The sequence below is a fragment of the Peromyscus leucopus genome, chromosome 2 (genome assembly GCF_004664715.2).
Source record: "Peromyscus leucopus breed LL Stock chromosome 2, UCI_PerLeu_2.1, whole genome shotgun sequence".
Classification (NCBI taxonomy): domain Eukaryota; kingdom Metazoa; phylum Chordata; class Mammalia; order Rodentia; family Cricetidae; genus Peromyscus; species Peromyscus leucopus.
The window spans coordinates 142,598,339-142,622,368 of record NC_051064.1 but is presented as its reverse complement, the minus strand read 5'-3'; the positions used below and the strand labels follow the sequence as shown (position 1 = coordinate 142,622,368).

The 24,030-nt window shown below is 43.4% G+C and overlaps 1 protein-coding gene across 1 annotated transcript in view; it reads left to right on the top strand.

Annotated features, from left to right (window-relative positions):
- Spen (spen family transcriptional repressor) overlaps positions 1-24,030 on the top strand; it is an 80,121-nt gene that overhangs the window by 34,734 nt on the left and 21,357 nt on the right. The window contains exons 4-8 of the mRNA XM_028880686.2: positions 12,206-12,366; positions 13,293-13,493; positions 18,353-18,504; positions 23,099-23,224; positions 23,674-23,787. Of these exons, the coding sequence (XP_028736519.1) occupies positions 12,206-12,366; positions 13,293-13,493; positions 18,353-18,504; positions 23,099-23,224; positions 23,674-23,787 (754 nt within the window). The remainder of the gene's footprint in view (positions 1-12,205; positions 12,367-13,292; positions 13,494-18,352; positions 18,505-23,098; positions 23,225-23,673; positions 23,788-24,030) is intronic.

The following is a 24,030-nucleotide window of genomic DNA, read 5'->3' as shown; positions in this document are numbered from 1 at the left end:
AGCAGCACCACCAACATGATGAGAAGCAGCTTGTAGCTCACAGCAGAGGACACCACCTCCATGGTCTGCCCCCACTGTTTGTGGCCTGGCCCAGCCCCAGCTGCAGCTTCACCTCAGCAAGCCTCCCAGGCTGGCCTCAAACTGGGGATCCTCCTGCCTCCACCTCCTCCAGCACATCCTACCAGCGTGCACCACAACAACCGGCTTCATGCAGCTTGGGCCTGAGCTGGGTACTGCAAGGCCACAGGCAAGCAGCTGTTTTGTAAATCCGTGCCCCACTTTGGGTGCCAAATATAATATGAATCTTAAAGGGTCTTATTAATAAAAACTTGGGAGCCAGATAATTGGGGTGAACGATGAAAGATCAGAGAAACAGAACAAGCCACAAGCAACCTCACCATGCCAATTCCTCAGGTGATCTTGTTTCCTCAAACTGAAAGCTTCTGAGTCCTCACCCAAAGGGATCTCAGCTGAACTGCTGCTCAAAAGCCTAAAAGATTAAAAAGCTTCTAGTTCCTGGTCCTCAGTTACATACTTTTCTGTTTCCTGCCACCACTTCCTGGAATTAAAGGCATGTGTCTGTCTCAGGCAAGACATGAGATCTCAAGTCCTGGGATTAAAGGTGTGTGTCACCATGCCTGGCTGTTTCCAGTGTGGCCTTGAACTCACAGAGATCCAGATGGATTTCTGCCTCTGGAATGCTAGGATTAAAAGTGTGTGCTATCCTTGTCTAATCTCTGTTTAATATAGTAGCTGTTCTGTTCTCTGACCCCCCGGTAAGTTTATTGGGGTGCACAGTATATCAACCAAAATGGGTGAAAATTCTAAAGAAATGCTTGCATTTAAAGGGAACAGCTTTAGGCTGATGTTTTTTATAATTTGTAGTCACTTAAAAATAAACCAGTGCTCCCAAATGGTAAAAACTAAGCTGTCTCGTGGGGTAGTTTAGTGCCTTTCAAACCTCTTAGACCTAAAACTGCTTCCAAACAAAATTGAAAAGTATGCAGTAGTAAGCTTCTGACCTGAGTAGGAAGGAGAGTCAGTGCCAAGGTTAAATTGGAAGAGGACAAAATCTCAAAGTACACTGATATAAAAATATAGGCTATTATAGATATGATAGGATAAAAGGATAGATTATTAAATCTTTTAAAAAGCAACTTGTTTAAAATATTTTACATTGGTATAGATTTTAATTTATTGGTTCAAATTTAAAGTTAATTTTGCTATACTGTGTATATTTCTACTCTTGTTTAAGGTATTATATTTAACTCATTTAAATTGTAATAGATAATTAAATACAGATTAATAATTAGTCTTCTATTATAGTCAAACTTGCAGTCATGTTAAGTTTTCTAGATATACATAGATATAATTCGATTAGGTAGATAATCTTCAAACACTTCAAAGACCTACAGAATATGGCATTTAAAATGTTTTAAAACCTTAGACTTTACTGAACAATGAGACACGTTTGCTCCAGACAATATTGATTTACTTAAAAACAAAAAGTGTCGAAGACACTCCATATGGAGTTTGTCTTCTTCTTGGCAGAAGTAGCCATTTGTGCAAGAATCTGTTCTTACCTGGACTGCTTGACAAAATGTATCGACTGACTGCAGGACCCATAGAAAGGTGACCACTGACCTTTATAAGGCAAGATTCCTTCAGATTCCTGCTTCACAGAAGAAACTGCCAGACATTCTACAGGACACCAAGAAAAGTGACTGAGAGACTTTAGGCCTGTGGGCTAAAGATGGATGCCCCAATGCTGCAGAGAAACTTTGGATGACTTCCCAAGCAGGCAGCTGTCCTGCCATTCTAGATTTTTGGATGTTGCTTATAATGTACTTCCTATTTACTTAGGTAATATTATATTCTTCTGAGGTCTTTGATGTAGTTAAAAACTAGATAATTATAATTGATGATTTTTGTTGGTTATGGTAAGAGATAAGTTAGATATAAAACCTTAGTTTCACAAATATAGGATAGATCGATAGGATATCTTCTTTAATTTTGCCAAATACAAATAGAGAAGATATTATAACTGTAATTCTTGCTTGATAATTGTTTTGTTATTGTAATTTTACTATGTTAAAGTTAAAACCTCCCCTTTTTAAAAAAAAAGGGGGGGGAGTGCTGTGGATATCACTCTGTATGCTGTAAATTCATTGCTCTGATTGGTTGATGAACAAAATGCTGATTGGCCAGTAGCCAGGCAAGAAATATAGGAGAGATAAGCAAACAAGGAAAATTCTGAGGGGAAAAAAAAAAAAAAAAAAAAACAGAACTGAGAGGGAGACGCCAGTCCACCGTCCAGGGAACAGCATGTAATGACACACAGGTAAAGCCACAGACATATGGCAACATATAGATTAACAAAACTGGGCTGATTTTAAATGTAAAAGCTAGTCTGTGGTAGGCCTGAGCCAATGGCCAAACAGTTTTAATTAATATAAGCTTCTGAGTGATTATTAGCTGCTGTGGGGTCTGTGGGGCTGGGCAGGACTAGAAAAAACGTCCGCTGCAGTATACTGATAGAAGCTTCCTTCGTCCTTCGTCAGATATACCCAGCTGGGATTTCATCTGGAATGAAAACCCCCACATTTTTCTGGATATAGTGGCAGACACCTGGAATCACTGCACTCAAGCACCTGAGGAAAGAGGAGCTCATTCAAGGCCAGCTTGAACTGTAGGATGAGATCCTGAATATTTAAAAAAAAAAGGGGGGGGGGTTTGTAACCAGCACCTAAAAGGCAGGAGGCAAGTGGATCTCAGTAAGTCGAGGCCAGCCAGGATTACATAATGAGAATGGTTCCCCTAGGCTCGTATGTCTGAATGCTTAGTCCCCAATTAGTGGAACTGTTTGGGAAAGATTAGGCGTGGTCTTGTTGGAGAAGGTGTGTCACTGGGGGCAGGTGTTGAAGTTTCAAAATCCTACTCTTGCTCTCTGCTTTCTGTCTCCGGATCAGGATGTAGATGAAAGCTCTTAGCTGCTGCTTCAGTACCATGCTTACTTGCCTACTGCCAGGCTTCCCACCATGGTCATGGACTCACCCTCTGAAACTAAGCAATCCCTAATTAAATGCACCCTTTTTTTAAGTTGCTCAGCCATGGTGTTTCATCACTGCAATAAAACAATAACTAAAACAGACCTTGTTGCAAAACAAAGCAAAATGACACCTCCCAAAACAAAAAAACCTCCCCATGGTCTATTTGATCTGTGTGTTGTCTTGGTTCGTGACTTTCCAAGCATTTTAGTTGCTTTTTTTTTCCCTTTGGCTTAAAAAAAGTTTTTTTTTTTTTTTTTTTTTTTTTTTTTCCCCCTGAGACAGGGTTTCTCTGTGTAGCTTTGCACCTTTCCTGGAACTCACTTGGTAGCCCAGGCTGGCCTCGAACTCACAGAGATCCGCCTGGCTCTGCCTCCCGAGTGCTGGGATTAAAGGCGTGTGCCACCATCGCCCAGCGGCTTAAAAATTTTTTTTGTTTCTTATTTTATGTGCATTGTTTGCCTATGTGAGGGTGCCAGATCCCTTGGAACTGGCCAGCTGTAAGCCTCCATATGGGTGCTGGGAATTGAACTGCAGTACGCTGGAAGAGTAGCCAGTGTTCTTAACAACTGAGCCATCTCACCAGCCCCTTTAGTTGATTTTTACATACTACACAGTTAAGTAAATAAGCAAATCCCATTGTGACGTTATTGACACTTGAGACCGTATTATCATCTCCTGTCAAGTCCAAAGGAGACTTCCCATTTCCCCAAACTCCAAAAAGCTGTCCAAATCTCCAGAAGTGAACTCAACCTCGTCTATAGGAGGATTTCTTGTGGTTAGATCAAAGCCAGAATTTCTCAGAGCCTGGTGAAGCTGCTTCTAATCTACCAGAAGGAGTCATTTTCCTTACCCCGGCAGAAGGACTTTAGGCTTTCCAATGAACATAGACCTGTGCTGCCCATCAGCGTGTTAAGGTCCATGTTAGCTTCCAGGCTTCCTCTGTTGCTCCTTACAAGTATTTGTCATACATCTCAAAGACCCCAGAGCAATCTCCTGGTCCTCGTCTCCCTCTCAGCTATTTACCCTTCTTAGAATGCAGCTGTTCTCAGCTCCTCCTAGTGGTCTCACTACACTCCTATTCTCTATCCCCTGCTGTTCTCCCCTCTCACAGAAGGCTGTGTCCAGCCTACTTTTTTCTTACTCTGCTCTGGACTCTTCCAGATGCCTCTGGCTGTCCTTTCTTTTGTATCTACAATAAAAACCTTAAGCATACCTGTGGCAGGGCCCTGTGCTGTTGTTTCCTTTGGGGGAGGGGGCCAAGTAGGCGCAGAGTCAACAACAGACTCTAGGAGAATGTTGAAACAACAGGCTCAGTTTATTCAGGAAGAGGCAAGCCTTATACATCCTCCACCCCACCCTGGGGGGAGGTCTGATGAATATGCATCTGCTGGCGTGACATGGCTGCCTCTTATTGGTCCAGGTCATCTCCAGCTCATGTCTCAGCTGCTGTTGCTAAGGCCCTTAGGCAGACCCAGGTTGGCTCTCAGAAAGTATCTTTTTTTACTGGTTTGGGCCGGCTGGCCCTCAAGCCTGTTAGGGATGAGTTATCCCATACATACCATGGAGCGTACCATGTCTTTCTGTACCATCAGCTCACAAAATAACGACACAGAAACTTATTATTAATTATGAAAGCTCAGCTTTAGCTTAGGCTTGTCCCACTAGTTCTTATAACTTTAGTTAACCCATTTATATTCATCTACATTTTGCATTATGGCTTTTTACTTTTCATTCTGTATGTCCATGTCTAACTCCCTCCATGTCCCATTGGCGTCTGATGGGCCTAGATTCATCTTTTCTCTCTCTCTCTTTCTCTCTTTCTCTCTCTCTCTCTCTCTCTCTCTCTCTCTCTCTCTCTCTCTCTGCCTAGAAGTCCCGCCTATACCTCCTGCCTAGCTATTGGCTGTTGAGCTTTTTATTACACCAACCACAGCAAATTATCTTCACACAGTGTACAAATATCCCACAGCAGTGGAGCAGTCATGTTGGCAGTTCTTTACTGCGCCCCTCGAATGCACCGAACATGGCACCCTCTGAGTGTTCTAAAACAGCTGCTGTGAAGAAAGTGTTCTTGTTCTTCCGGCATAGTGCTTTGTCTGTGGAGAGAGCAGGTGTGCACGATGCTCTTGTGACTTTGGTTTTTTACTTTTCTTGACACAGGGTCTTGCTGTGTAGCTCAGGCTGCCCTTACACAAACCATCCTCCTGCCTCGGCCTTCTCAGTGCTGGGATTCTAGGTGTGTGCCACCGTAGTGGGTATTATTGGAACTTTTGCTTTGAAGGTTACCCAGGGAGCAGATTTTCTGAAGAACACGCTCGCGCTCGCCGCGCGTGTACACACACACACACACTCACACTCATTCACATACCCACACGCACACGCATGCGTGCAGTATTGGTAGGGAACCTGGGGCCTCATGCAGCCTGTGGCAACTACCTGGGCTCTCCCACTTTGGAATTCAAACTGAAAGTATTCCATGGCCAGTGTTGTTTCCCGAAAGTGAGATATGTAAACAGTATCTTACTTTATCCACTGCATTTGTGCTTTGAGGCAGAATCTGAACACATTATGACAGAAACAAACAAGAAGCCCAGCTGAACATCAAGCAGCAGTAGTTCTTGGTAGTAGAGCTTTTGATAGTCAGTCGGTCATTTGTAAAAAGCTCTGCAAAGCAGAGACACAGTATCTTTGGGGCTTGCTGGCCAGCCAGTTTAGCTGAAGTCAACTCCAGATTTATTGAGAGACTGTCTTAAAAAATGAGGCAGAGGGACTGGGGAGATGGCTTAGGGGTTAAGAGCATTGGCTGCTCTTCCAGAGGACCAGAGTTCAACTCTTAGCAGCCATGTGATAGCTCATAACCATCTGTAACTCCATTTCCAGGGGTTCCAACACTGTGTCTGGCTTCTTTAGGTACACATGTAGGCAGAACACCCATACACATTAAATAAAATAAATTGATTTTAAAGAAAAAGGCAGAAAGCAATTGAGAAAGGTACTTGATGTCAAACTCTGGCCTCGCATGTACACATAAGGGAACATGTTCACATAATGAACTAAAATTCTTCTTAAGGAATTTTAGTGCCCAGTACAGCTCACCAGAAAGTGGCACAGCATTCTTTGCAGTATATTAACAAGATCATAGCCTGTTTTTGTTGTTGTTGTTGTTGTTGTTGTTTTGCTATCACCAGCACAGTGGATCCTGAAACTGGATCCAAAGCTTTTGTAAGTCGTTGTCCACCCTCCCCCAGCTGAGGACCCAACAACCCAAGGGCCTTGCGCTTGCTAGGCAAGCGCTCTACCACTGAGCTAAATCCCCACCCTGTAAGTTTTTTTTAAGGTGTGTGTTTATGGGCTTGTAGACATGTATGCTACAGTGTGTGTGTGTGTGTGTGTGTGTGTGTGTGTGTGTGTGTGTGTGTGTACAGAGGTCAGAGGACAACTTAGGGAAGTTTATTCTCTATACTTTAAGTATAACTGGACTTTCTTGGACCTCCAGCTTCCAAATAATGACACAGAGACTTATTAAGTATGAAAGTGTGGCCTTAGCTTAGGCTTGTTCACAACTAGCTCATAACCTGTTTATATTAATCTACATTCCACCACATGGCTCATTACCTCTGCTCAGTATCGTGTCTGGCTGGCTAATCCCCCACCTTTTAGATTCTTACCCCAAGTTCTTATCTCTCCTTGGAAGTCCTGTTTATCCTCTCCTGCCTAGCTGTTGGCCATTCAGCTATCTATTACACCAACCAGAAGTTGCTTTGGCAGAGATACTTCTTCATAGTGTACAAAAAGATTATTCCACAACATATAAGGGCCCAGGGATTGAACTTGGATCATCAGGCTTGGTAGTAGGTGCCCTTACCCAAAACTATTTCAATGGCCCTTTACAACTTCCTTTTCTTTCTTTCTTTCTTTCTTTCTTTCTTTCTTTCTTTCTTTCTTTCTTTCTTTCTTTCTTTCTTTCTTTCTTTCTTTCTTTCTTTCTCTCTCTCTCTCTCTCTCTCTCTCTCTCTCTCTCTCTCTCTCTCCTCTCTCCCTCCCTCCCCTCCCTCCCTCCCTCCCTCCCTCCCTCCCCTCCCTCCCTCCCTCCCCCTCCCTCCCTCCCCCCCCCCCCCCCCCCTCCCCCCCCCCCTCCCTCCCTCCCTCCCCCCCCCTCCCTCCCTCCCTCCCTCCCCCCTCCCTCCCTCCCTTCTTTTTTTTTTTTTTTTTTTTTTTTTAAATCACCAAACAGTAATTCCCAATTCTTCAATCAGCCTTTAGGGACTGACATTTTAACTTCTGTCCCCATGTTTTTTGACCCTATTCTGTGCTGGGAATTACACCTAAGGCCTCACGCACGAGGTATGACTGTCACTGATAGAGTTCCAGGCCTGTTGCTGAGTTTTGGACCAGTGTAGGTACCATAGATGTGACATATGTATGGAACCAAATGTTTATCCTTTTCATCCAGCTCATTTCACTTAGTGTGTTTCAAGGTTCATTTATGCAGGAGTCTTGAGCTCAGTGTGCTTGGGGAGCATTTTATTTCATTGTATTGTCTTGTGTTGCTAGAGGTGAAAATCAGGGTCTTGACTATTTTGGCAAGTGCTCTATTGCTGAGCTACATTGTACTCAGCTTCTTGTATTAGTTCATTGTTTACTATCCAGCATTTTGTGATGAACTATTCCTATATTTTACATAACTTTCACAGATAATCATAAGTTGCAAACATCCGGCTGCAGCCGTCACTGTGTTCTGAAGAATGAAGTCATAGTTAACCTTTTGTGAGTGCTAAGTACACATTCAGTCTTAAGCAGCATCTTCTGCTAAAATCAGGCTCCCCTCCCCAACCCTCCAAGACTGAGTTTCTCTATGTAGCCCTGGCTATCCTGGGACTTTCTCTGTAGACCAGGCTGGCCTAGAACTCAGAGATTTACCTGCCTCCCGAGTGTTGGTATAAAGGCATGCACCACCACCGCCCGGGCAAGGGGGTGTTTGTTATACAGCCACAGTGGACAGATACACCTTCCATGGCTCCTTAAATGCCCCACCCATCAATCATCCTGTAAGCCCGCCCCATTTTCTCAGCAGCACTAATTGTCACTTGATACCACACTGGCTTGTCCCTCTGGGATTAAAGGCATGCACCACCACCACTTGGCAAATTAGACATTCTTTAAAAAGAGTCTTTGGACTGGGGATGCAGTTCAGTGGTCCAGGACTTGCCTAGCATATGTGAAGGCCCTGGGGTCTGTCTCCCGCACCGATTCAAAACAAAACCTGAGACCTAGTGTAAATTGTTACTGTTTGTTTCTCTCAGCAGGAATTATTACTGGACAGGCGTTCCTTTTCTGCCTCTGGCTCTGCCTGACAGCTCTGCTCCTCTTCTGAGTTTCTCCTCTGCTAACTCAGTTGGTCACTGTTCTTTTGAGATAGCTGTTATGTCTGGTTCCCTGGTAAAGGCACAGCTCAGTCTTTTAATATGCTGGTTTCTCAGTAAGATCGTGAATTAAGAGCTGACTCTCAGGGCTTTTATGTCCATCACTCAGTCCCAGGGCCGAGGTCATTTCCAGGAAATTTACCCAGAAGACAGGTTGTGAGACCCTGGAGACTATAACTAAAAAGCACTAGGCAGCTACTTACATTCTTTTTTTTTTTTTTTTTTTTTTTTTTTTGTTTTTTCGAGACAGGGTTTCTCTGTGTAGCTTTGCGCCTTTCCTGGATCTCGCTCTGTAGCCCAGGCTGGCCTCGAACTCACAGAGATCCTCCTGGCTCTGCCTCCCGAGTGCTGGGATTAAAGGCGTGCGCCACCACCGCCCGGCTTTTTTTTTTTTTTTTTTTATAATTTATTTAACTTTATTTTATGTGCATTGGTATGAATGTATCGGATCTCCTGGAACTGAAGTTACAGACAGTTGTGAGCTGCCATGTGGGTGCTGGGAATCGAACCCAGGTCCTCTGGAAGAGCAGCTAGTGCTCTTAACCACTGAGCCATCTCTCCAGCCCGCTACTTACATTCTTAAGAAACCAAGGGAACTCGACTTATTTTGTAGGTTGCCTGGGGAGGAGTATGTAAGAGAAAATTCCCCATTTTAGCCATCTGAAATGCCCGGTTCCGTGTCATAAGTGTTCCATATTATTGTGCAGCTGTCAACACTGCTGTCTCCAAAACCTTCCCACCTTTCCAAATTGAAATAGTTTTTTAAAAAGTTTGTAGATTTATTTATTTTTATGTGTGTGGGTATTTGGCCTTCATGTGCCTGCACACGAGTGTGCTCAGGGAAGTCAAAAGAGAGCATTGGATCTAAGTTAGGGATGGTTGTGAGACATCATGTGGATACTGGGAATGTACCCAGGTCCTCTACAAGAACAAGTAAATCCAGCACTGCGAGGCAGAGGCAAGCGGATCTCTTGAGTTCAAGGCCAGCCTGGTCTACAGAGCTAGTTTCAGGATAGCCAGAGCTACACAGAACAACCTGTTTTGTAAAACCAAAGCAATAATGATGATGCTTTGGTGAGGAAATGAAATCCATTACTTTAAATCTCCAGTTCAAATGAAAAGAACTTACGTACTACAGAGTCGACATGAAAGCGACGGGAGTGGTTTCATCCATGGCCTGCAGTGGTTACATGCTCATCTGCAAGCGAGGTGTGGTGGTGCACACTGGGGGTGGAGCAGAGGCAGCTGGATCCCTGAGTTTGAGGCCAGCCTGGTCTACAGAGGGAGTTCCAGGACAGCCAGGCTGCCTTGTCTTGAAAAACAAACAAAATCAGTTGCAAAATTCTTTGGCCTTGGTATTGATAGAAAGAGAAACTCTGCATTTTACTTTTTTTTTTTTTTTTAACTGTTTTCTTTAATCAGCTGATGCCAGCGTAATCTGAAACCTAGCTTCCACTTGAGTCTAGTTTTAGAAGTTGATATTGTGGAAGGAAAACAAAGACTCTTGAGAATGTCTTGATCTCTACACACATTGGTGGCATGCTCATGTGCGTGACACACACTCATGCATGTGTACACACACACATTAAATAAGTGTAATAAAACAATATACCTTGCTCTTGACTAGATATTCTGATGTGGAGAGATCATTAGTCCTGTTGGGGTTGGAAGGTTATGAACGTTTATATTCCCAGCACTCATGAGGTAGGGGCAGGAGGATTAGGAGTTATCCTTAGCCACATAAAGAGTTTGAAGCCTGTAGGGATTATATAAGACCCTGTCTCAAAAAAGCGAAATCCTGGGTTTAATACTGTGTATACTCATATCCCCAGTATTTTAGCTTTCATGGCTATCATGAATTATAGTCTGTCCTGCACTGGGTGAGGAAACCCTGTCTCAAAAAAGAGGGGAGTCTGGCCTGGAGCAGTGGTGAGGGGAGTCTGGCCTGGAGCAGTGGAGGGGAGTCTGTCTTGGAGCAGTGATGCGTCTGTATTTGTAGATGATGATTCTTCTGTTCTGAGGAAAGCACCAGGGGCTATGGCACTTTTTAGATGTCTAAGCCTGATGGAAAAAATCCACTTAGCACACTTTCCCTCGTGAGTCAAGCTTGTGGATTATATAGAAGAAAGAAATTATTAGCTACCTGATGAGAAGTCATTAAAAATGACTAATTCAGAGTTGAGTATGGTGGCATATGCCTTTAATCTCAGCACATGAGTTTCAAATCATCCTGGTCTACATAGTGAATTCCAGGACAACCAGGGCTATGTAGGGAACTCTGTCGAGAGAGAGAGAGAGAGAGAGAGAGAGAGAGAGAGAGAGAGAGAGAGAGAGGAGAGAGGAGGAGAGAGGGAGGGAGGGGGGAGGGAGGGGCGGGGAGAGGGGAGAAGCAGAGGGAGGGGGGAGGGAGGGAGGGGGAGAGAGAGGGAGAGAACTGTAGCTTCAGATTATATCAGCACCACTGCACTCCTGACAGCAGGGTCTCATCCTGAGGCTGGAGCTGGCCTGGGACTCATTGGCAGTCCTCTACTGTCATTTACTGGCACCTGAGCCACCATAACTGACAGATTCTATCTGCTTAGGTAGGTGTTTTGAGATAGGGTCTTACTTATGTAGCCTTGGCTGATCTCAGACTCAGACATGCATCCACATCTGCCTTCCAAGTGCACATGCCATGGTGTGCCTGTGGATGAGACAGCTTGGCAGTATTGATCCTCTCTTCCTGCCGAATGGTTCCCCAGGGATGGACTTAGGATATCAGGCAAGCACTCTTAACCTTTTGAGCCGTCTCACTGGCCCCTCGTCTGCATTTCTTTAATGTGGACTTGTGTATAATTTGTTGCCTCGTTATTTCCAAAGCCAGAATTTGGGATCTTGCCCATGTTGAGTTGCTTTTGTTTAAGGCAGGATCTTGCTATGTAGATCTGGCTGTGTAGATTTGGTTTTTCCATACAGGTTTTCTCTGTACATCCCTGGCTGTCATGGAAGTCGCTCTGTAGACCAGGCTGGCCTTGAACTCACAGAGGTCTGCCTGCGTCTGCCTCCTGAGTGCTTTAATTAAAGGCGTGTGTCACCACCACCTGGCTCATGTACAAAATTCTTAAAAGTACTGGGTGTTGTTACCTGGAGGCTCGTGTAGTGGTGTGTCCTTGAAAGATGAACTCACTTTGTGTTTGACTGAGTCTTATCTCTGTGACACTCTGTGAGAGGTCAAGTGATTCGTCCAAGAGATGTGCAGTGTTTCTGAGCCACTATTTAGGTCCTCATCAGTACCTTCAGAACTGACTCCCACTGTTCCGTCACCATTGTCACTCACTGTTGATATTCTCAGGAGATCACATGCACTAATAGGTTTCTTTGCATTTTTGAGGTAAGGTCTTGCTGTATAGCCCCGGCTAGCCTTGAACTCTCAAATCTTAGTGCCGTACCTCCACGGTGTAGGATTACAGACGCAGTGCACCTGCTTGCCTCTCACTAGACTCACTTGAACTGGGAGGGGAAAGTTACTGTTGCCTTTCAGTGTTGGTGAGGAATGTCACTTTCCTTACCAGCCTCAGGCTAGTGTGAACAGCTCTCTGCTCCCTCTGAGGACTGAGTGTGAGAAACATGCAGAAACCTCAGCGTCAGCGTGACCAGTTGGCTGTTTGGTGTGTTTCTTGTGCTGCCCTTTTCTGTTGGTTTTACACTAATGTCTGGGCTCCTGTGTCTGTCTGTTGTCTTCCTGCCCTGCAGCAGCGACTCCAGCAGCACCTCGAGCGATGGCTCTCCCGCTCGGTCAGTCCAGTCCGCCGCGGTCCCCGCACCCACTTCCCAGCTGCTCTCGTCTCTTGAAAAAGATGAGCCCCGGAAGAGTTTCGGGATCAAAGTTCAGAATCTCCCAGTACGTTCTACAGGTAAAGTTTTATATGAGTGCTATTTCCTCCAGCTGTTGAGAGAGAGTGCAGCTCACTGAGGAGCTAGAATGGCTGACTTGTCTTTACACATGGTGTTTCTGTGGCTCATTAGCACTTATGCCACGAACAAACTCCAAGCGATTATCATCATTGTATGTGGTTTATTTCCTAAAGCTTGAGAACGAACAGCAGGGAAGGCAAGGCACGCCTTGGCCTTGCCAGGAGAAGGGAGGAAGAGGAGGAAAATGTCAGGCCTTTGGGGGAAGCAGGCAGGGTCTTCATGGACTGGTCTGAAAGTACCAGGGTGGTTGGCAGCCCAGTGAGGAAGCTGAGAGGCTCGGGGACAGCAAACTCAGGGTCTTCATGTGTGCTGGGAAAGATGGAAGGGGAAGCAGAAGTTGGGTTGGAGTTAGAACTCAGAAAGTAGACACAGCTGCCCACATGGAGCCGCTGAGCTGCACACTCACCTCTAGCAAGCTTCCCTTGCTTGCAGAAAGACTGTGTGTCAAATGGCATTTTAATTATTGGTAATGCACACACATAAATATGTACATGTACATAAATAGCATGGATCTAGACAAAACATGTTTTGCTTTTGAATAGATATTTTTCTGTATTAAATATTTTGGTTTTGAGCTGGGTGGTGGTGGTGGTGGTGGTGGTGGTGGTGGTGGTGGTGGTGGTGGTGTGGTGGTGGACGCCTTTAATCCCAGCACTCTGGAGGCAGAGCCAGGAGGATCTCTGTGAGTTCAAGGCCAGCCTGGTCTACAGAGTGAGATATAGGAAAGGTGTAAAGCTATACAGGGAAACCCTGTCTCCAAAAAAAAAAAAAAAAATTTTTTTTGGGGGGGGTTTTGGAGAAATAGTTTGCTATAGAGTTGTAGTTAACATGAGAAAAATGTACTTGTTTTTGTTTGGCTATGTAGATACAAGCCTTAAAGATGGCCTTTTCCATGAATTTAAGAAGTTTGGCAAGGTGACTTCAGTGCAGATCCATGGGGCCTCCGAGGAGAGGTACGGCCTGGTGTTCTTTCGACAGCAAGAGGACCAAGAGAAAGCACTGACCGCGTCCAAGGGAAAACTCTTCTTTGGCATGCAGATTGAGGTGACTGCGTGGATAGGGCCAGGTAAGGCCAGGGAGTGGGTTTCGGTCCAGTGGGTGAGGCGATTAAGGGGGGACACAATTCTAGTTTCATTTCTTAACTTGCTGGCCCAGTGTCTTAGCTTTAAAAGGTAGCTAAGGCGCCAGTCACCTTCCTGAAGCCCAGTGAGTTGGTTTGGGCGGAGCAGTGGTGGGTCTGCTTCTGTAAAGGAGAAGACTTTACCTTGGAGTCCAGAGTGCAGTTTCAGGCCAGCTGTGGAGTCAGCCTTCCTAAAGGATGGGATTGATTGAAGTACAGGAATGCTAACGAAATTTGCATTAGAAAGCACACTTCATATTAATATCATTTGAGGGATTCATTTGCATTTTCCCCAGCATAAATTAGATCTGCTGTTCTAGGTGACCAGAACTTGAAATATTGTTGAAGAATGTGGATTGTCTTGTTACTGAGTTTTTAGGATCAGAGCCTGGATCCTGGCAGCCTTAAGCGAGGCTCAGCTGATAGTCCTTGGAAGTTCAGTTAGTGATGCTGAACAGCAGAGGTGGCTCAGAGGTTTAGAGCATTCACTGCTTTTGCAGAGTGTGGGGGCCGCCCCACCCCCACTCTTCCCTAGGGTACTCTTGAGCAGGAGCAGCAGGAAATATCAGGTAGAAGTGAAGAGGGGAGAGAAACAGATAGAAAATACAGGATAGCCGACTGTACTGTCTCTGCCAAAGGGCTTTTAAAGGAATGCCGAGGGATGGACCTCCCCCGGCACAGCGCAGTGCAGACATCTCAGACACCTGGTACTCAGGCCCGTGGTCCAGTCATCCCCTGTGTGCAGACCTGCTGGGTAAGCCACCAGGAAACCCAAATGGGCTCCCACAGCAGAGGACCTAGTTTGGTTCCTAGTGCTCACCACCCGGCAGTTTGCAGCCACCTGCAACTCCAGTGGCCTGGGATCTGATACCATCTTCTGGCCTCTGGGCACCCATGTACACATGGCATACATTCTCATACACATTAATAATAAAAGTTTAAAAAGTGCCGGGCAGTGGTGGTGCACGCCTTTAATCCCAGCACTCGGGAGGCAGAGCCAGGCGGATCTCTGTGAGTTCAAGGCCAGCCTGGCCTACCAAGTTGGTTCCAGGAAAGGCGCAAAAGCTACACAGAGAAACCCTGTCTCGAAAAACCAGAAGAGAGAGAGAGAGAGAGAGAGAGAGAGAGAGAGAGAGAGAGAGAGAGAGAGAGAGAGAGAAAGAAATGAAAAGCAGAGAAAGGAGACACCACCTTTATTCAGTGGTTCTATGAGAAGAACAAAGAAAGAAGTCCAGTGGACATTCATCACCCCAGTTTCTCTCCAGGGTCATGACATGAGGGCTGGAGATTAAAGAGGGCAGAAAGTATGCATCGGTAAGCAGTCCGCCAGTTAACGTCTCAGTACAGCTGCAGGGGTACAGATGTCCTTTTAGAGTTAGGAGGTACAGGTGTGACCCTTTAAGAACTAAAAGGAGGGCTGGAGAGATGGCTCAGAGACTTACTGCCTTCCAGAGGTCCTAAGTTCAATTCCCAGCAACCACATGGTGGCTCACAACCATCTGTAATGAGATCTGGTGCCCTCTTCTGGCCTGCAGTCATACATGCTGTATACATAATAAATAAATCTTAAAAAAAAAAAAATTAAAAAAAAAATTCTTAAAAACAACAAAAAAAAAAGAACTAAAAGGAAACACTAATTAGCTCGAGCCCTCCTGTGAAACCCACTTCTGTAAGGCTGGAGGTCTCAGGCATGGCTTAGGTCAGTGGTGGTCTCTTTCAGAAAGCATGCAGTGCTTCCTTTAAAGTGGACTGGTCCCACCACAGCTTAACTGACTCAGAATTTGAACACTCACATTCAGAAATCCCCATTTAAACAGATTGCGAGTGGTTTATTAAAGTATTCTAGAATGAGTTTGTGGATCTGAGAAAAGTGAATTTTAGACTTTGAATACAATTTGTGACTCATTTACATGGTAAATCTCAGAATAATCGTCTTATCTGATGAGAGGGAACATAATTTCCCTATGAATATGTAAGTGAACTTACATAGTAAATCAGACATAACACTGGTAAAGTGGGTATTATAAGTGTACATGATTTTATATAAGTGTACATGATTTTACGATGGAATTCTGGGTCTGTTGGTTACTATACCAATGCCGATGAGGGTAACTTAAGTGAGAAAGGATTTACTTTGGCTCACGGTTCTGGTGTGGGGCGGAGCTAGTTGGGAGCTTGCGGTAACTGGCCATATGCATCAACACCTGAATGGAGCAAGCGGTACCACCCACATTTTTTTTTTTTTTTTTTTAATTTTTTATTTTTCGAGACAGGGTTTCTCTGTGTAGCTTTGTGCCTTTTCCTGGAACTCACTTGGTAGCCCAGGCTGGCCTCGAACTCACAGAGATCTGCCTGCCTCTGCTTCCCGAGTGCTGGGATTAAAGGCGTGCGCCACCACCGCCCGAGTACCACCCACATTTAGGGGGTTCTTCCCACCTCCATTAACCTAATCGAGAAAATCCCCACAGACAAGTCCAGAGATTTATTTCCGTGGTTATTCTAAATCCTGTCAAGTTGACAGTCAGGATTAAACATCACAATAGAAGTCAAAGGAATTGTCCCAAAGAATGCCTTCTCTGCCTTTATCAACCAAGTTTCAGGTATACTGCTTCGAATTATATCCAACTAAGAGCAGCTCATGAGTTCCTTTTTTGTTTTTTTCTTGAGACAGAGTCTCACTCTGTAGCATAGGCTAGTCTAGAACTCACTGTGTAGTCCAGATTTACCTTGAACTTAGGCAGTTTTTTTGCCTCAGCCTCCTGAGTGTTGGGGTTATAAAGTCCTTCAGCGTGGGTGGCAGGGGTTCTTGTTGGATTGCATTGGGGCATGTCCAAACCACCTGAGAACGGTTCAGTGTACACCTAACCTAGGGAGGTCTTAAACACCAGTCAGTTGTTAATGGAGATCTAAATCAGGGTCATTTTGGCAGGTGATGGCTGTCTGATCTCTAAGCCGATAAGGAGAGTTTTAAGATGGTTATTATATAAGGCCCTTTCACCTTCTTGTGTAGCACTTGGAGACAGTGGTAGTTATTCATTCTTTTTGAGACTGAATCTTAGGTAAACCAGGCCAACCTTAAATCCAACATCTATTGCCTACACTTCCCAAGTGCTGGAATTACAGCTGTGTGCCTCCATGCTCAGTTCATCTTTTATTTGTTAATATTGTTTGTTTAAGGCAAGGTTTCATAGAGCTCAGGCTAGCCTTGAACTTGTTTATAGTTAAGGCCAGCCTTAGACTCCTGTTTCTCCTGCTGGGGTTATAGGAATGTGTCTTCCATGCCTGGCTTCATCGTGTGTGTGTGTTTTTTTTTTTTTTTTTTTTTTTTTTTTTTGTGTGTGTGTGTGTGTGTGTGTGTTGTGTGTGTGTGTGTGTGTGTGTTAGGATTTAACCCAGAGCTTTGTGTGTGCTATAAAGTGCTCTACTTCTGAGGTATATCCTTAGCCCGTCTACTTATCTTTTTGATGACTTTGTTTTACATTTTTTAAAAGTAGAGAACATGTAGTGCTGGGCTATAATTACCATCAAAACCTGGATGTCTGTATCTCAGAATTAATAAGTGGAGCTTTAGCAAAGGGCTGCGATTAAATTAGAAGTTAAGCCAAGGCTTTTCATCATAAAAAAATCGAAATCTTTTGGATGTCCTTGGGGGACCACTTAACACCAGAAATGAGAGCTCATGGATGTCACTATAGTCACTTTCCACACTGTTATCCTTGTATCTAAAAGTCTTTCTAAAGTAATTATTTTAGTATTGTATTTGTACGGATGTTGTGCCTGCACATGTCTGTGCACTGTGTGTGTGCCTGGTATCCTTGGAAACTAGACAGTGTTAGATCCCTTGGAACTGGATGGTTTGTGAGCTGCTATGGATGCTGGGAATTGAACCTGGGTCCTTTGCAAGAGTAGGCAGTGCTTAACTTCGGAGACATCTCTCCATCCCCTAAAGTCTTGATGTAGACATTTGAATTACTATTATTATAGTAATAATTACTATTAATGTAGTAAACATGAAATGTTGAATATCATGATCTTGAAAGTAAATGAAATGAAACAATGTAGTGGGAATGTTTTCTGCTGAGTTGTAGTTTTCTTTTAGATTGTGGAGTGTGTGTGTTTTGTTTGTTTGTTTGAGATCAGCTTGCCCTATGAAGCCCACAGTTGCCTGAGTTCCCTGTATGGCACAGGCTGTCCTTGAACTCTCGATTCTCCTGCATCTGCCTTCTAAGTGCTAGGACTACAGAGCTGTATCACCATGTCTAGCCGGATTATAGTCTCATACTCTTCTGTTAAGACCAGAGGGTAAAAGGTACTTGTCTGGTGACCCGACTCTATCCCTGGGACCCATGTAGAGGTGAATGGAGAGAAGCCGCTCACAGAATTGTCCCCTGACCTCCACACACACCCACACTCATATTTCATGCACATACTGCTATAATAATAAACGTTATGGTGGTATATACCTTTAATCTTAGCACTCAGTATAGCTCACATATCTGTGAGTTGAAGGCCAGCTATGACTACATGAGGAAAGCCTATCTCCAGAAAAATAAAAAAGCAAACAAAACCGTTCTTGTTAAAGTCTTGGAGAGGATCTTCATTGTTTGTCTGAGACAGTGTCTGCTGTGTAGCAGCGCTGGTCTTAACTCAGTTCTGTCACCACTGTTTGGGTGCTGAGGTTACAGGCCTGTCCACCAGGCCCTGCACGACACAGTTTGTTAAACACAAATTTTCCCACATAAGGAAATTATATGTTAGAGAATGTATTAAAGCACCCTGTTATGCTCTGCTCCATCTACTCACAGAAACAGAAAGTGAAAATGAATTTCGGCCCTTGGATGAAAGGATAGATGAATTCCATCCCAAAGCAACAAGAACTCTTTTTATTGGCAACCTTGAAAAAACGACTACTTACCATGACCTTCGAAACATCTTTCAGCGCTTTGGAGAAATTGTGGTATGTTGCTTTAGTGATAAAATGCTGTAATATTGTAGAATGTCAGCACAGCATAGAATGGTCGTGGATATGTGATATTTAAGGACAAATGAAATAGTTCCTCTTTGCTCCATTCTTTTTACCTTGGAATTATATTCTTTCCTCAACCTCCTGAGTAATGGGAGTCTAGGTGTGAACCACCATCCTCCCATAACATTTTTTAAAGAGACTCGTTTAAAAAAAAAAAGGAAAGAAAATATGTATATGCATGTTTTTCCTGCATACATATTTGTGTACCATGTGTGCCAGGTGCCTGTGGAGGTCACAAGGACATAGGACTCTCTGGAGCTGGAGTTACAAGTGATTGAGAGCTGCCATGTGCATACTAGAAACTGAACTGCAAGAGCAGCCAGTGTTCATACATGAATGCCAAAGCCATCTCTCCAGCCCCTCTTTAAAAATTAAATTTAAGCCGGGCGGTGGTGGTGCACGCCTTTAATCCCAGCACTCGGGAGGCAGAGCCAGGTGGATCTCTATGAGTTCGAGGCCATCCTGGGCTACCAAGTGAGTTCCAGGAAAGGCGCAAAGCTACACAGAGAAACCCTGTCTCGAAAAACCAAAAAAAAAAAAAAATTAAATTTAAGATGGTGTCTTACTATGTAGTGAGGCAGGCAGATCTCTGTGAGTCTCAAGGTCAACCTTATCTACACAGTGAGTTCCCAGTTCAGCTGGGGCTGCACAGTTTTTTGTTTTGTTTTTAATTATCATGCTTAATTATGTATATGCCTGCGTGTGGATATGTGCACATGAGTATTGATGCCCACCGAGTCCAGAGGTGTCAAGATACCCTTGGAGTTGGAGTCATAGGAAGTTATGAGCTGCCAGAAGTGGATGCTGGGAACTGAACTCATGTAGGAGGAACAAGTGCTTTCTCTTAACCACTGAGCTATCTCTGCAGCCAAAGACACTTGTTTTTAAAAAAGAAATAAATACTTCTATAATTTCAAGTAGGTTTTTAAAATTGCTGTTATTTGCTTTGTTTCTTTTCTTTTTCTTATTCAAAGAAATGAGGCTGGAGAGGTGAATCAGTGCTTCAGAGCACCGGCTCTCTTGAAGAAGACCCAGGTTCCATTTCTTGCACCTACCTGGTGGCTCACAACCATCTGTAACTATAGTTCCAGAGGACCCAGGGCCCTCGTCTGGCCTCTGTAAGCACTGCACACATGTGGTGCACAAACATACATACATACAAAGACCCATAATGCAGAAAATAAAAATCAGTAAATTAGAGAGTGGTGGCATGTATCCTACAAATCATCAATGTTGTATGTAGCCCAGGTGACTTTGAACTTCTGACAGCTCCTGCCCTCCATAGTACTGAGAACTAATTCCTAAGCATTAAAGAACAAACCCAGGGCTTCATACATGCTAGACACATACTTTGTACCAACTGAACTTCACAACTTTTGTTGTTTGATTTTTTTTTTTTTTAGATAAAGTCTCTATATGTTTACCAGACTAGCCTTGAACTCATAGAGATCCTCCTGCCCCTCCTTTGGAGTTCTGTGATAAAAGGCATGTGAAACCATGCCTTGCTTGTTTCTGTGTTCTGTAAGACAGAATCTCATTATGTAGCCCTGGCTGGCCCAGAACTAGCTGAACAGACTAAGCTGACTTTAAATTCTTAAGCTCTCTCCTGCCTTTGTCTTGAGTGGTGGGATCACAGGGGTGAAGAAGTTGTACATTTGGACTTTGAAGAGTGAAGAGTATATGATAGTAACAGCTGTTCTCTGTGTGTTTGTTCCATTTCTCTTGTCTCTGTGTGTGTTCTGTATTTTTATCTTTATGTTCTATGTCTCTGTGTGTTGGCCTGTCTCTTGCTCATACTTTGTACTTGAAGAAAAAGACTATTGTTTTTAAATGATATAATGCAGTCCTTTATTTTCAGACAGGGTCTCTGTGTGACAGGCTGGCCTTGGTTTTGGTTTTTTCAAGACATGGTAGCTCTGGTAACTCTCTCTGTAGACCAGGCTGGCCTCTAACTCACAGGGATCCACCTGCCTTGCCTCCTGAGTGTACCACCATGCCTGGCTCAGGTAGTCTATTAAGGGGTTTGACTCTACTAAAGATTTTTGACAGTGCCAAAGTGTAGACAGACTTTTTTGTTGGGACTGTCAGCTCCCCAATAGCCATACAGGGACTTCTTATTAATTATGAAAGCTCAGCTGATAGCTTAGGCTTGTTTCTAACTAGCTCTTATATCTTAAATTGACCCATTTCTATTAATTTACTTTCTGCCTCATGGCTTTATTACCTCATCTCCATAGTGCCCATCCTGCTTGCTCTTTGTCTTCTGGCATCTCCCTTTCTTCTTCTCAGCTTCCTCTCTGCTCTGAAAATCCTGCCTAGCTATTGGCTGGTCAGCTTTAAACCAATCCAAGTGACAGATCTTCACAGTGTACAAAAAGATTATTTCATAAACATTTCCCCCTGTTTGTCTAAATACAAAGGAAAGGTATTAACTTTAACAAATAAAACCGTATACAATAAGAACAGTTATCAAGTAAGAATTACATTTACAATGTCCAGTCCATTTGTATTTGGCAAATTTAGAGAAAATACTCCATTATTTATTCTATCTTGATGAGTCCAAAGCTTTGTACCTAATTTACCTTCTATCATAACTAAGGAAAACTGCAATATAACTACCTAGTCTTCAACTCCATCAGACACCCAAGAAGGATAAAACATTTCTTACAGAGCAAGCAACTTCTAAAACTATGAAATGATAGAGACATCTGGCTGCCTGGACAGTCACCCCAAGGTTCCTCTGCAACACTGGGGCATTCACCTTCGGGCTACAGGCCTAGAATATCAGACAGATTTTTCTATAAAGCAGGAATTTAAAGGAATGTCCTACCTTGTCTTGGCAAAGTTCGGCAGTCACTTTCTTTTGTGTCCTGTTGTCCAGTTTGGACAGCATATTGTCAGCAGTTGAGGCAAGAGCAGTTTCTTGCCCAAATGACTAGCTTTTGCCACAAAGAAAGCAAACTATATGGAGGCTCTTCGATGCCCATCATCCTTTTTTGAAGTAGATTGGTGCTGCCAGGAGCAGACGTGTCTCACTGTCATGAAAGCCTTAGGTTATTATAACATTTTAACTGCCATATTCTGTAGGTCTTTGAAGTGTTGAAGACAACCTGTTTGTCTAAAATATATCTGTTTGATCTTGAAAACATACCTTACATGACTATAAGTTTGACTGTTATAGATGACTAACTGTTAACCTGTATTTCTTTATTACCCTAAATAGCTTTCAAGGACTAAAACTTTACATTATATTTTTAAATGAGCTGCATAGGTACAATATCTTTAACAAGAATAGGAACATATATACAGTATAACAAAAATAACCTTCAATTTGTATCAATATACAAAAATCCATACCAATGTAAAATATTTGAGACTAGTGGTTGTTCAAAAGTAGACTCAACAATCCACACTTTTATACCATCATTTCTATACTATATCCCCCTCTTCCCCTTCAGAATGAGGTCCCTGAATCTAATCTCTTTTGTTTATCTTTCTCCCTGACCATGGCCAGTAAAATTTTGTAATCAACGCCCCTATTCATGACAAATATCCATAACCCAACCAATGTCCAAAATCCATCTACCCCACCTCTTGGGAATGTGGGTATTGTGTTCTCTAGACTGTTTCCTGTTGCCTGGGGGAGCTGGCATCCTTAGGGGACCCTGGAATGTTGGAATAATGTAACATATTTGTATTAACACAAGATGGACTGTGCACTGCACACAAGCCAGCCAACTTTTATGTTTGACCAGTTAAAATATATGTCATCTGTCTTGTAGATTTTCTAGGTTTATTTCTTTATGTCTGTAGCCAGGATTTTCAGTAGAGCATAAGACACTTAATCTCAGGGTCTTGGGTTCTTGCCCCATGTTGGGTGCCATTTGTACTTTGACTTTTTTGTTGGTACTGTCGACTCCCCAATAATGACACAGAGACTTCTTATATATTATGAAAGCTTGGCTGGTAGTTCAGGCTTGTTCCTAACTAGCTCTTATAACTTAAAATACCCCATTTCTATTAATTTTTTTTCTGCTTTGTGTCTTTATTACCTCCTGTCTATATTGCCCATCCTGCTTGCTCTGTCTTCTAGTGTCTCCCTTTCTTCTTCCTCTCTGCTCTGAAAATTCTGTCTACTATTGGCTGTTCAACTTTTTATTAAACCAATCCAAGTGACACATCTTCACAGTGTACAAAAAAGATTATTTCATAGCACTAAAGGGAATTACTTCTTAGTATTTCACTAAGTAGGCAACCTTTCCTTTGTTATGAATTTCTGTTTATCATGGATTTAAATTTTTAAGTTGCAGTACAGTTGCTTTTCTGCAGGGACCTCACATGGGATGGCTTTCATGGTATATGGTCTTTATTCCATCAGTTTACAGTGTATTCAGACAGAGGATCCAACTAAAGTTACTGGGAACATGTCTTGTAGAAAGAAGCAATCTATGTATGTGGACTTGGCTTCTTCTGATTTATTTTCTTATTGCCATATTGCCTAAGTGATATTGATTGGGTCTTTCAGGACATTGATATTAAGAAAGTGAATGGAGTTCCTCAGTATGCCTTCTTGCAGTACTGTGATATTGCCAGTGTATGTAAGGCTATCAAGAAGATGGATGGAGAGTACCTTGGAAATAACCGCCTCAAGGTAAGTGAAGTACATAAATCATTATGCTGTTACTATTTGATTTGCTTTAAGATTTTGGGGACTTTACCTTATTATTTTAGGGCTGTAGAAGAACAGTACTTGGCGCTAAAGGCAAGCTTCTCTGTTCCCTCATTAGAGGCTGCCACTGAGGGCCAGGCAGGATTGTCCTGTTGTAAATTTCGATTGTTCTTTAATTATATACTAACAACTTGCATGTAGTGTTGAGTAGTGTTGAGCAGTTGAGGGTATGCTCAGTGGTAGATGACACGCTTTTCCACGTGTAAGCTCCTGGGATCAGTGGTGTGCATGTACAAACACACACACACACACACACACACACACACACACACACACGATTCAGCATTTCTATAGAAGACTAGTTAGTTTTCTGAGAACTTTGTTGAATAGTAATAGTGATCTGCGGTAATAAATTTTTCTCTTAATTTCAGCTGGGTTTCGGAAAGAGCATGCCTACAAACTGTGTGTGGTTAGACGGGCTTTCTTCAAACGTGTCTGATCAGTATTTAACACGACATTTCTGCAGATACGGGCCTGTGGTAAAGGTAAGACTTGCTCTTGACGTTGTTTCTTTAGTATTTCTTGGTGTTCTGTCCTTCAGTCTCACTTCCTACCCTTGTCTTTTCCTTTAATGATTTACATCTTAAAACACTCTTAACTGGGTCTGCAGAGATGTACAGTGTGCACAGTGCTTACAAAACCTTGCCGCTCCTCCAGAGGATCCAAGTTCAGTTCCCAGCACCCACACACACCAGGTGGCTCAGCCCTGCCTGGAGCTCCAGCTGCAG